Source organism: Poecilia mexicana, unplaced genomic scaffold (genome assembly GCF_051168715.1).
Source record: "Poecilia mexicana isolate PSO_F unplaced genomic scaffold, ASM5116871v1 scaffold_3, whole genome shotgun sequence".
Lineage (NCBI taxonomy): Eukaryota > Metazoa > Chordata > Actinopteri > Cyprinodontiformes > Poeciliidae > Poecilia > Poecilia mexicana.
In genome coordinates, this window is record NW_028263372.1 from 21463258 (window position 1) to 21477256 (window position 13999).

The following is a 13999-nucleotide window of genomic DNA, read 5'->3' on the forward strand; positions in this document are numbered from 1 at the left end:
TGAGCTGATAACTATGACTCAGCTACCATTTAGGAAGGACTATTGTACCAAAATATCAACTGGAGACATGTATCTTTTCAAAAAATATCGATAGACTTTGCAACCCTGAAATGAACAAAAAATGTCAAATTTTTGCCTCTGGCCCATGGACGAGAATTCAGCCGTAAAGTTTTGTTTTTATTCAAACTTAAGCAGTTTTCTAGTTCTGCTGACATCATGCAAATTGATGTCACAAAGAACTGATGTCACTCTTGCTTCACAAGAGTGACATCACAGAGCTGCATGGTCATAACCATTGCAGAAGTGCAGAGCAAGTAGAAGGATTGTCTGCTCAGAAGAGATTGAACACGAAAGCTTTTCAAGCTAAAGAGGCAATTTCTAACAAAAAAAGGAAAACATTGAGCGCTTTTTGGATTTCTCTAGACAAAACAGATTAAGAATGAGCCAGAACAGTCAGGCGTCGTCTTCTTATTCAACACAACAAACTTTAGCTATCGACACACAGAAGCTCCAAACCATCTTGAAAGACGTCAGCAGAATGTCTATCGAGAGACAGACTCTGATCATAGCAAACGAGGAGTTGAAGATTCAACTTATGAAAAAAGAAAAAGCTGTACTTGAAAAAGATGAGCTGCTTTGCGAAAAAGGAGAGCAACTAAAGAAACTGTTTGAATTAAACAGAAATTTAAAGGAGGATAATGCCACCCTGGAGCAGAAAAACACTGCCCTGGAGAAGGAAATGGCCTCCTTGGAGCTGAAGAGAAGTATCCTGGAGCAGAAAAATACCATTCTGGAGCAGAAATGCACTGCCCTGGGGAAGAAAAACACTGTCTTGGAGCAGAAAAACACAGACCTAGAGCTGGAGAATACTGCCTTTGAGGTGACAAATGCTTCCCTGGAGATGGAGAATACTGGCCTGCTGAACCCCAGTGCTTCGTGTCAAGTCCTATAGGTCTCCCGGCTGACCTCGAGGGATTCGTTTCGAGTCCCATTGGTCTCCTGGCTGACCTCCAGGGCTACATGTCGAGTCCTATAGGTCTCCTGGCCGACCTCAAGGGATTCGTTTCGAGTCCCATTGGTCTCCTGGCTGACCTCCAGGGCTACATGTCGAGTCCTATAGGTCTCCTGGCCAACCTCCAGGGATTTGTTTCGAGTCCCATTGGTCTCCCGGCTAACCTCAAGGGATTCGTTTCGAGTCCCATTGGTCTCCCGGCCGACCTCCAGGGCTACATGTCGAGTCCTATAGGTCTCCCGGCCGACCTCGAGGGATTCGTTTCGAGTCCCATTGGTCTCCCGGCCGACCTCCAGGGCTACATGTCGAGTCCTATAGGTCTCCTGGCCGACCTCCAGGGATTCGTTTCGAGTCCCATTGGTCTCCCGGCTAACCTCTAGGGATTTGTTTCGAGTCCCGTTGGTCTCCCGGCTAACCTCTAGGAGTTCGTTTCGAGTCACATTGGTCTCCCGGCTGACCTCTAGGGGTTCAGGTCAAGTCCCTTTGGTCTCTCGGCCGACCTCCAGGGTTTTGTTGCGAGTCCCGTCGGCCTCCAGAGCCTCATCGTGGATCCCATCAGCCTCCCAGTTCCTGCTCTGCCGCTGGCAGGTACTTGCTCCACTGCCAGTGTCGCAGGTCCCATCGACCTCCCAGCCAGGCTCAGGAGGTCGGCTGGGAGGTCGACGGGACCTGCGACAAGGCTCAGGAGGTCGGTCAGGACGGACATATCCCCAGCATCCCCCTCAGATTCTTTTGGTGTTCCTTAGTTGTTTCCATTTAATTCTGTCTTGTTTTCAACATCTGTTCTTCATTGGTGATTCTGATCATGTTTATTTCTTGTTTCTAGTTATTTTCCTTTGTTCTAGTTTAATTAGCTTCCTTTAGTCTCCTTACTCCTTTGTGTTTGTATTTTGGTTGTTTCCCCTTGTGTAATCTTCCCCCCTTTCCTTTGCCACCTTCTCTATCCCTTCACAGTCTGCTTCCACTCCCTCCACTCACACCTGCTCATCAGCCCTGGTCCTGCACAGTGGTGCTCTTGGTAGCACTGCTGCCTTGCAACAAGAAGGTCCTGGCTTCAATTCCCAGCCAGGGAGTTTACATGTTCTCCCAATGCAGGCGTAGGTTCTCTCCGGGTACTCCGGCTTCCTCCCAAAGTCCTGTCATGACTGTTAAGTTAATTGATTTCTGTAAACCCATCCTTATGTATGGGTGTGTGCATGCATGGTTGTTTTGTCGTGTCTCTGTGTTGCTGGCGACCTGTCCAGGGTGGACCCTGCCTCCTGCTAGAGATAGGCACCAGCACCTCTCCTGACCCCACTAGGGACAATGGTGTAAGAAAATGGATCGATGGATCATCCAAGGTCTTTTGTCAAGCTCACAACCTCTCCAGTATTTAAGAACCTCATTGTTAGTCACTAGTTGCCTGTTCGTCTCGTCACCTTGTGATCTTCCTGTGTCTCCAGTTTGTCTTTGCCTTGCTTTTTTTTTTTTGTTCCCTGGATTTTTTTTTTTTTTTTAAGTTTGATTATTCATTTTTTCATTAAATATCCTTAAATTAACTATGTCTCTCACCTGGTGAGACCCTTTTGGGTCCATTTATAATATAGCAGGGTTTCCCCCAGAAAACTTGCTAAGGTGGTCGGAGTGGTGAGGTGGTCCACCGGCGGTCCACCGTGTTTTTGTTTTAAAGATGCTAAGTAGACAGGAAAAGTAAAAATATTTTACAAAACTTTATTGTACATTTTTAAATAAGCAACTTATGAATAAACTTATATTTAAAGACGGATAAAAAGACACAGATCTATGGACAGTGAAGAGTTAATAAATTAATCACATATTATTACATAAGTTATATATTGTCATTTGATACTCTTCACTTTCCATAAGAGTGGAACATACTGGAGCAGCAGTTTGGTGTTTAGCTCTGAAAATATAAAAAGCATATAGTTTTAGGATTAAAATTATGGATGTAGTTATAAATACATATTTACTGTTTCTCAAATTTTTTTTCTAAAATTGTATTTTAGAAAAAATTCATAATCTATTAGGGATGGATTTAAAACATAGTGCTATTAAGTTAACATGAGTTTTGTTAGAGGTTTAGATTGGTACTGTTTCTTTGCAGGTGGGCAGGTTTTACAGGTTTAGTTTTACCCTGTGTTTGGACTGGAAAATGTCAAATTTGGCAACAGTGGATAATGGCGCCATTTTTATTATTAATGAGCGTGACGCGCATGCGCCATGTTGGACACAACTTCTACGTGAGCGTTTGAAAAAAGATGCGGCTAGCACCTGGCCGCGCAGAGACACGAAACTGATGGTCTTATATTCCTGAACTTTGGGACCTGGATTAAAAATTATCTCCCAAGAAGCGGAATCCGAGTGGACGCCCAGCCTTATGACTGAAACTTTTGTGGATCCGATTGAAATCGTGTCAGTGTTCATCGAGGCCTAGTTTGGTTCCTTGTACTTGGTACTTGACCTACGAGTTGCCGCAGTGCTAAGTAGGCCGCGGGAGCGCCATGTTTGAAATCGCTGCGTTGGTTATTCGGTAAGTTATTTTTCGGAAACCTTATTCTAAGTTTTGGTCTTTTTTCACCGATGACGTTAGTGAAGCCATTTTTTGTGTCTAAACAGAGCAGCACACAAGGAGAGTCCCGACAGTGGCCTCTCACTGGCGGTTTGTCTGAAACATCTGAGGAGATATAATGGCATCTGGAGATAGCAGTTAATCGATTATGGATTCCCTTCAATCAAGCTGAGGATTCCCTTCAATCAAGCTGAGGAATCGCTTCTGTCAAGTTGAGGACTCCCTACAAAGATGCCTAGCAGATCCGCCTGGCCCATCAAAGGTTGGTTAGGTCAAGCAACTGTTCGGGTCCAGAAGACATGTCAGGGTAAGAGCTGATGTGAGTTTTGCTTCGCTGCTGATGGTAACGCTGTTTGTTGAAGGCCAACGCTAGGCCTCTTGGTGTGCTGGTTTGGTTTGATTCTCTGCTGAGACTCAATGAACTGAGAAGGATTCTGCTGTTGTAAATCCTTCAGTCTTTGGCTTTTTAGTGCCGTTTGAAGCAGATGCTGTGGTCTTGTGACCTGTGGAGGTTTAGGTGTAACTACAATCTGATATCTACAATCTGAAGTTGCTGGGTTAAAGTCAGTTGTGATGTGAAAGAAAAATGGCTGCCAAAGATGTAGTTTATTAATCAACCCATCATTCGTCACACTTTATTGTAAACACAGTGTTATCAGGTTGCTTGCTTTTAACTTCCAGGTTTTTAACTTCTCAGTGCTTCCCCCCCCCCTCAATTATTTATTTTTTGCTGATTTCTTACTCTGCAAAGCCTGATCATGAATTGATCATCCAGTATTATTATTTAGTCTGTTGAACAGATTCATTCTTTTCAACCAGTCTGCTGTGCTTTCTCCTGCGGCGCGTCGGTTCATCCTCTCTGCAGCGCACAAACACTTTATCTTGAGAAACTTCGATTTGTTGTCCGTCATTATTCATGGAACAAAATGATGTCCTGAAAAAAAAAATTAAAACATTACAATGTGGTTACGCTGCAAGATAAAAGCTTAAAGTGTCCACTAGATGGCGTCAAAAGCCTGTGGAGATATGCAGATGCTTTTCCCCGTCAGACGTGGAACTACGATTTGAACTTTCAGTGACGTGCGCTGTACCTGTCCTGCGTCTCTCCTGCTTTGACGCTGATTTTTCCCAACATCATCTGCGGTTTGCTCCGCTGGCCGCCCCACGGAAAGATGCTCTGCATGCGCGTCCACACGTTCTTCCACATCTCAGACACTTCCCAACTCAGCTTCAGCATCATCAGCTCCCCCAAGTCTTTGTCCAGCGTAATCAGGAAGGACAGAGTTGTGTTTCCGTGAATGCCTTCATCTCTGCGTCGCAGGGAAGTAAATAAAAACGAGGTTATCGTTTAATCCTCATGTTGCTGTCGGAGGGGAAACCAGATGAGTTTTTTGTTTTTTTTTCTGCAGGCAGTGGTTTGTTTAAAGCTCTTTGATGCACAGAGCATAAACACAGCATAACTGTGAATGAATCATGTCCTGCTGTAGTGATTTATTCATTTCGTATTCATGTTTTCTTTCATGCAGCAGTTTGTTTGTCAGCTGCTCTCGTTGAGTTGGTTTTTCCCTCTGGAAGCACAGATGCGTGGCGCACCAGGTCTGCTGCAGTACTCACATTGTGATGAACAGCTCTCCACTCTCAGCCTCGGTCCCTTGGAGGGAGATGATGAGCGTCGGCTTGATTTCCTCCGTCTGGTTAACAAACTGGATCCTGAACTGGTAATGATAGACTGCAGGAAAAGAGCGAGAAACAAACCAAACAGCTTTTGATTCATGGAAAACACACAAACACCACTATGCCTTTAAAAAGTATTCACACATCTTACTTTTTTCCCACATTTATTCACAAGTATGAAAGCTTCCACTAGAACAGCTGCATTTATATTAATTTAATCCTCATATTAAAGATTAAATTACACACAGATGAACTCTGTTTACTGATTTTTTTTTTCGTTTGATTGTATCCGACTAAAGGGAGCTAAGTATATATGCACGCCACACTTTTCAGATTTTTTTAACTTAAGTACAGAAAATCACACTGCAAAAACACAAAATCTTACCAAGTACTTTGGTCCAGTTTCTAATGAAAATATCTCAGTACACTTGAAATAAGACAAAATGAACTTCCATATAACTTATCAGCTAGAAATATGAGCTGGTTTTAAATCAATAATTCTGCAATATTTATGTAAAAGTACTAGTTCCGATTACAGATTATTTAACTTGTAGCAAGATATTTTTTCAAACTTGTAAGTGAAATAATCTGCCAGTACTTATCAACATTAAGGGATTATTTCCTTAAATTTGTTTGTATATTTTCTATATGTGGCTGAGAAGTTACTTGTAAATTAGTTTTTCCTCATTTCAAGTGTACTGAGATATTTGCTCTATAACTGAACCCAGAATACTTGGTAAGAATTTGTGTTTTTGCAGTGCATGAACTGTTTTCACTCAGCTTCACAATCATGCACTATTTTGAGTTGATCTGTCTAGGCCTGTCACAATAAACAATAAATCAATTAATCGCATGGTAAATTAAATGAAACTCAATAAGTCCTATTTGCATGATTTATCGTTTTTCTCTTTCTTTTTACCAGAAACTGGATGGCAAAAGTCTTCAGTCTGGTGCTTTGATCTCAACTAGCCCTTTTTTTGAAAGATGATTTTGTTTACAGACATCATAATTAATTTCATTTGTTGTTTCTGTTTTATTTATTCATTTTGGACAATTTAAATGTCTTGCAATTTCAGTGTTTAAATGTTAATTCGATTTTAAAGCTTATTGAACATTGAGAATATATTCTCAATGCCATTATTAATTGAAAATGGTCTCAAAACAACAATATTATTGTTTATCGCAATAAATTCTGGAACAATTTATCGTCCAGCACAATTTATCGTGACAGACCTAGATCTGTCACATAATATCTCAGTTAAAAACGCCGAAGTTTGAGGTTGTAAGGTGACAAAATATGAAAAAAATCGGATAAGTGTTGATTAAGCCTGTAGCAATCAGCAGTCAATTAACCATATGATGAATTAAGGTGAACTTAATTGTGACAATAATTACTGACAGTTTACCGTCCAGCAAATGTTGTTTTGCGACAGACTTACAAATAATATGTTTAAATTCATTATTCTCAGAGTTCATTCTCACGTTTGTAAGGCATCCGGGATCTTGTTTTCAGGTAGAGCTTCTTGCTCCTTGCCGTTCGGACCTTCTTGATGTTGTAGCCCAGCGTGTTGCAGCGGTTCTTCCGGCAGTCCAAGCAGACGCCCCTGACGAAGGCGCTGTTGTCGCTGCACCTGTAGGCCGTGCTCTGCTTGTCCTCGTTCAGCAGCGAGTCCATGAACAGATGGACGGAGCGTTCATGAGCGCACTTCACCGTCTGTTCAAAGCCTGCGAGAAGGCAGAAAACAATAGGTCACGTTGCTGTGTGGTGGTCGGATCACTGAGCCGTTTATTGATGCGATAGTGGCATCTTTCTCCCACATCTTCCCGCTATATTTATGTCAGCTCTGCGTGGATTGTTGTCGCCTGGGGGCAGATCACGGACAAAGCAACATGTGTTGCCAGTTAGCTCCTACGGATGACGGTCGCTTTAATGTGGCTTTCGCTGTCAGATTGTGCAGATGTGTTTCCGATTGAAGGGCACCACAGTTTCCAGAACAGCGTCTGTGGGACCGGAGGGAATTAAATGCATCAAAATCAATCTGTCGGCAAGCAGAAAGATGAACTGCTGCCCAAGATGTGGCTTCCAAACCACCAATGTTTTGATTTGGAGGGAGCCATTAATGAATTAAAATGTTATGATAGAGCACAGAGAGCAGCTAACCAGAAATATTTTGGAGCAGCTGAACACACTGTGCCACATGCAGTGGTTTGAATATGACACATGGGGGTCAAAGTAGTGTGTAATTTGGAAGTGGATGTAAATCGATTATTGGGTTTCAGTATTTGTTTTTATTTCTTTTCCCATCTAAAAGTCTGAAACGTGAATCAGGTTTGTTTTCGACTCCAATGACTCCTTATTTTGTTTCTTTTATCTATTTGTTGATCCACATGATTATAAGTCTTCTGTGGTTTTACTGTACAAAACAACTCCAGGGATTCATAGTTGGGTTCAAGTCTGGACTTGGATTAGGCCGTTTAAACACATGAATATGCTGTGCAAGATTTCCCCCAGAAAACTTGCTAAGCCTGTTGGTTGGGCACTAGGGCAGTCATTCATCCACCGGTTCACCGTGTTTTTGAGTTAAAAAATGTTTAAAGTTGACAGGAAATTTGAAAATATCACTTGATAATCATATGTTGTTGGATGATTGGAAGGTTAACACCTGAACACCAACTATAAAGTCTTAAAAAATGTTAAAAAGGCTTAAATAAATAAGCAACGTTTGGTCTGGTGGGGGCACAAATACAGCCTGGTGGCCCGCCAGGCTTATAATGCACAGGGGGAAACCCTGCTGTGATGTAAACTCTCATTGAAGCTCTCCCTGTGTGTTTACTGGTTTTTTTGTCATTCTGACCGATTATTTTTTAAGCATTGCCCTGTTTTTGGCTCCGTCTTTCCATCAAGTCTGATGAGCGTTATCCTGCCAAAGAAAATCAGTGACCTTTGTCTTCTCATACCTCCATGAAGAGCAGATTTGGGTGTGGGACTTTTATTTGAACTGTTAAAAAAAATCACAGCCTTGGCTTGATAGGCTTGTAGTTGCTTCACAGTCTTTCTATTTTCAGATGATGGCTTGGCAGAGAACGCTATGATTTAATCATGTAATTATGCATTGAACGTCTCCGGCAACTTTAGTCTGACCTCTGGTGTGTTTCCTGGTCGTCACGATGCTGTTTTTTAAATAATGCTCCATAATAAACCTCTAAAACAATAAGGTGACCTGTGAAGGGGGGCTGCACAGTGGCACAGTTGGTAGAGCTGTTGCCTTGTAGCAAGAAGGCTCTGGGTTCAATTCCCAGCCCCGATCTCCCCGCATGGAGCCTGCATGCTCTCCCCGCACACGTGTGGGCTCTCTCCGGGTACCCTGGTTTCCCCCCACAGTCCAAAAACAAACATGACTATCAGGTTAATTGGCCTCTCCAAATTGCCCCTAGGTGTGAGTGTGTGTGTGCATGGTTGTGTGTGTCTGTGTTGCCCTGTGACAGACTGGCGTCCTGTCCAGGGTGACCCCGCCCCTCGCCCGGAACGTTAGCTGGAGATGGGCACCAGCAACCCCCCTGACCCCACCTAGGGACAAGGGTGTAAAGAAAATGGATGGATGGATGGATGACCTGTGAAGGATCAGAGTAAGGGGTGCTGAATATATGCAGCTCTGGAAAAAATTAAGAGACCACTTAAAATAATCAGTTTCTCTGATTTTACTGTTTTCCAGAGCTGTACATGCCACTGTTCTCAGTGGCTGTCCTTCACTTTACTTAAAGGTGAAGTGAACATCCTTTGTTCACTTCACCTTTAAGTATGTAGTTGTAACACAATGAGAGCTAAAAAAGGTAGAATGGTGTGAAGACTCTCTAAATACTGTAATCCATTTTGATGTTTATTCCAGCAAAAATACGGTGTTGAAAGAAATGAAATGTTCCATCCAGATAGTGACCCATCCAGCCTTCTGCTACTCTTGTTTCTGAGAGAATAAGAAGCTAAAGGTCTGTGTTTTAAAATGCGCTTTCAGTGCTACTCATCCTACCGAGGATCCCGTACTCGCTTATGTGTTCATAAATGTTATGAAAGTTGCATCCGGGCTGGAAGTCTCCTCCGTTGGGGTAGAAGTCGTAATGCGCCACAGCCTGCTTGATGCCCACGCTGAGGCCCAAACGTTCGTGGGTGAAGGTGTGGATGGCGTCGACGAACTCCGCGTCATCAGGAGAAAGCCTGTCTGTGGGAGACATGCCCTCGAACAGCGGCCCTGCCGGATCCAGGCCTGCAGGAACAGGAAATGGGTTTTAAACAGGAGTAATGCTTCTCCAAAAGAACGCAAAAGGGAAACGAGAAAAATGAGCATCAGTTCACAAATATGCAAAAACCCAAAATGGCACAAACGTATTGATAAAAAGAAAAGTTTTTAGGATTAAGATGAATAATTGTTCCGATTTTAAATGTGATCTGAGTCACATTGTGTCATTATTAATAGATACTTTACTGGTGTGCCAGTAAATCCTGATCTCATTCAGAAATTGAATGGCGCTCTGTGTGTTATTTTTAAGTGCATTTTTTCCTGTTTTATCAAAACTGAATCATTTCAGTGTGTTGGTATATAGGATGCAGCTACCCTGCTGCATTTAGAACAAAGTAACACTTTGGATCACAACAAACTCTCAACCTTGATTTCCACTATCGGTTCTAACAAATAAATATATTGGATAAATGTGGAGTTCCTCAAAGTTAAGAGTTAAAAGATTTCAGTGATGCACAAAACCTACCTGGCTGTGAAAAGTAAACAAAGATTAAATGGTTTGTTTGTTTTTCAGACTGCTTGGAATTACATTAAATAAAAAAAAACAGAATCCATTTAATTGACTTTTCATGGCAAATGTTTTTTTTAATAATTGTGTATATTATGACTAGTATGACTTTATATTTTATTTTTGTGGTTTTGCTGGATTTTAGCTTGTTTTTAATGTTGTATTTTACATTTAATCCTTACTAGTAAATATTGTAATATTTAGATTTGCTGAGTCTGATTTACAGAATTACACATCCTGTCCAGATTGCTGAGATATTTCACCTATAAGCTCTTCTGCAGCTCTGGAAAACCTCAGTAAGATTAAATATCTAGTCAGTGGTTCAGATTAAGGGTTACAAAAGTTATGGCACACATCTATAGTTATTTGAAGTTATAAATTTCAGTTTTTGAGCTTTGGAAATTATCAGATGTATTTTAAAATGTCTTAGTTTATCATCAAATCAGAAGTTTCATGCCATGGTGTGTGTTTTCTCTCACACACACCATAAACTTGCAGAAATGGCATCATTTTTTCACTGCTAATGCTGAACATAATGATGCTTTTGGTGGAGAGTCGCATTTCTAAAATCTGAAACAGCTTCTGTAATCAGACAGATGTTTTCTGTCCCCAGATCCATAATTTCAGATTTTTATGCAGTATTTTATCTTTTTCTTTCTCCTCTCTGGATCTGTCTGAAGACGGACGGTAAGAGAAAACAAACTCACCAGTGATCCTCCCAATCTTCTCCGAACCCTGCAGGAAGCTTCCAGCGAATCCGGATATGTGAGCTCCCAGGCTGTATCCGATCAGATGAACTTTCCTCACCGGGTACCGGTACTCTCTCTGTTTGGGATTCGTTACATTTAAATGCATCTCTTCCACATTTCTGCACGTTGGTTAGTGAGTCTGACCTGGAGCGACTGCAGCAGATGAGCTATGTCTTTGCCCACGGTGCGGGTGCTCTGCACAGCCAGGGGGTAATGCTGATGGGCCAGATGCAGCCAGTCGGTCATCACCACATTAACATCCACAAGGTTCCTCTTCAGGATGGCGGCCATCCGGATCACCCAGCTCTCCAACATACCGTCCACCTTGGAAAAAAAACAAGAAATCATAAAGCTGGAATCTCATTTTGCAAAAACACAAAATCTTACCAACTATGTTGATCTAATTTCTAGAGAGAATATCTTGGTGCGCTTGAAATGAGACAAAACGGTAACGCTTTATCTGATGACATGCGACTGTCATGAACATGAATGACGCTTAATAAATGTTTACGACTGTTGTCACGACGTGTAAATAATGACACTTTCAATGCAAAGTTCGATTAAAACTGACATTAAACGTAAATTAAGTGTCAACTTCGCATTAAGCGTCATTATTTACAACAGAATAAAGACTCCTTCATGTTCATAGCATGACCCCCCTTCAAATAAAGTCTTACTGACAAAACTAGCTTACAAGTCATTTGATTTAAGGAACTTGATTTAAGTCAATAATTAATATGGATGAAAAAAAAAACTAGATTATTTCACTTATGACAAGACATTTTCCCGTGTTATAAATGTAAAAGTGTTTTTTCCCACTCAATATTAAGGAATTATATACTTAAAATTTGCTTTTACATTTTGCTGAAAAGTTACTTATGAATTAATTTAGTCTCATTTCAAGTGCACTAAGATATTTTCTCTATAAACTAGACCATAAATCCTTGGTAGGATCTTTAGTTTTTGCGGCGCAACAAAGCAAAAACGTTAAAACACATTTCTGAATGTGCAAACGGCAGCAGCCGTCGTGCTTCTCGAACTACGTTTCTTCTCTCGGTTCTGAGTTTCTGTGTTCAGTGGAGTGCGCAGAAAGCAGGAGGTGACCTTACCGACCAACCGTGAGTGATGATGATGAGGGGATTACTGCTGTTGAAACCACAGGAGGTGAGAGTGTGCAGCTGCAGAGGGTCCAGCATGCAGGTGTCCTCACCTCCCAAAAACAGCCTGAACACGGAGCCGCTGAGACGAGGCTCCTGCGGCCTGACGGCGGCCTCCGGGTCCGTCACACCTCGGAGAGCAAACAGAGGCGCTGCTCGTTAGGCTGCTGTCTCAGCTGTCAGGATGTTTACTGGGTTGGCTTGAACGTTGCGTTCCACCGAAATTCACTTTAGTTTTAATTTATGTGCAACGCTAGAAAGTATGTCTAACTGGTAACTTGATTTACAAAACATCTGCTTTCACAGCTGGACTGTAACAATCAGAGTCATTTGTTATGCACCAAATATCTCCATGTAAATGACGTCAAAACTGGTTTAAATGATTAAAATGATCCATGTCTGTTCTATGCTAAAGAAACGGCTCAATCATGTCCGTTTTAGATGTAAACTAATGCAAACACAAAATAATGTAAATCTCGCAAGAGCGATTAAACAGCAGTGATGTATCCTGTAATTTAAACCCAGATGAAACTTTGAGCCTTGTGGAAATAATGTAAACTTTTGGACATCATTTAAATTATGCGCTGAAACGGTTTTGATGATTTTACTCAACAAAAGGACATAGAAAAGTCCTTGGTTGTCCAAATACCATGCAGCTTTAATTTAATGTCCCCTTTGCATTAAAACGCCTCTCCATTCCAGGAATAATAAAAATAAAATACACAAACAGCCTTGAGTTCAATAAATAGGTTCTTTGAATTTTTAAATAAAGTTTGTTAGTTTGTGTGTTCACCAAATGAGCCGATGTTTCATCCCAGCAGCTCTTTTTTTTTTTTTTTTTTTTGGCAGTGAATGAAGTGTTTGTGACAAACTTCTGTAAATATTTCCCCAGATCTCCACAGGAACTTGAACACAAAAAGCAGTAAAGTGAGATTTTTTGATTAATCGCTTGCTTTCGACGTTTTGTTTTGATTGTTAAGTTACACAGATTTGTTGGCAGACGTGCACAGATGCCTCAGCAAGATTAATCTCTCCTTTGGTTAATCTAGGCCAAACATTTCCCCATCAACTCGTCTTTGTTTTATAAGCGTAAAAAACTGTTTCTCTTGGAACAAAAACCTGCAGATTCTGACCAAAAAACTCCCTCACGACATTTGTTGGTTTTCACTCTTTTGATATTCACATCAGAGATCAAGTTCCTGTTTTGCTGGAGTTAACTATTAAACCTTCTGAGCAGATATGGACTCTTTGATTTGCTTTTTCTTTCTTTGGTCTCCTCACTGCAACACTTGGTTACCCATGTCCACATAAAAAACTAAAACTTTTTTTATTTTTAGAGACAGAATGAGTGCACAAATTCTGATTTTTAAAGACACAATTTGTTGACTTTCGTTGCCACATTTTGGCATAAATAAACATGCCGTGTATATAAAGTTTTCAAATATACATCAACTTACACAGATTGATCTGTTTGCCTGCCAGGAGCTGCAAACAACAACCGTAACCACATGTGAAGATTATAAGGACAGATGAAGCGCCGTCCTGATTTGATTAATTATTCATATTGGCTTGAACTGCACTGACCAAATATTTATTGGAAAAGTTACTTTAATTTATTCGTTTTGCTAAAGCTATGATTTTGATTTGGTTGAAAATTTTAAGTTGGTTCAAAGAAACATTTTAAATTTGAAATGTCATTTATGTAATAAAGTACAAGATGTATTTAAGGATTTTGTACCGATATAAACTAGAACTACTCACAATATCCGTTCTGTCTTTATGACTTTTCCGTTTAAGATAAAGCAACATAAATGTCTGTCGTCACATTTTCCAGTCGATTGATACTTACTTCCTCTGCTTCCTTTAATTCTCTTCCCCTCACTGAGACAACATGCCATCAGCAAACAGCACAAGAGTCTGAGCGCAGACATGGCTTCACGTCTGATATTTCCTCTGAACCTGAAGGGTTTTTGTCAGAGATGCCTCATAGCTGTCCAGAAACCTGAAGTGAGATCATCGTCCTGCTCTGAACGGACAG

General features: G+C 41.1%; 1 protein-coding gene and 1 pseudogene across 2 annotated transcripts; one reads left to right on the forward strand and one right to left on the reverse strand.

Moving 5' to 3' along the window:
• The first annotated feature begins 538 nt into the window (after nucleotides 1–538).
• LOC148160217 (uncharacterized) lies at nucleotides 539–4000 on the forward strand (annotated as a pseudogene). The gene is made up of 3 exons (XR_015762574.1): nucleotides 539–880; nucleotides 931–3542; nucleotides 3629–4000. The product of XR_015762574.1 is annotated as an uncharacterized LOC148160217 (transcript).
• A 168-nt stretch (nucleotides 4001–4168) lies between these two features.
• On the reverse strand, nucleotides 4169–13894 carry lipca (lipase, hepatic a). The gene is made up of 9 exons (XM_014972632.2): nucleotides 13811–13894; nucleotides 11914–12092; nucleotides 10949–11128; nucleotides 10763–10880; nucleotides 9281–9514; nucleotides 6738–6980; nucleotides 5196–5310; nucleotides 4673–4891; nucleotides 4169–4515 (listed from the first exon to the last, which is right to left on the reverse strand). Exons 1-9 carry the CDS (start codon nucleotides 13890–13892, stop codon nucleotides 4362–4364), a joined length of 1524 nt encoding a protein of 507 aa, XP_014828118.1. The 5' UTR covers nucleotides 13893–13894; the 3' UTR covers nucleotides 4169–4361.
• Nucleotides 13895–13999: the final 105 nt, after the last annotated feature.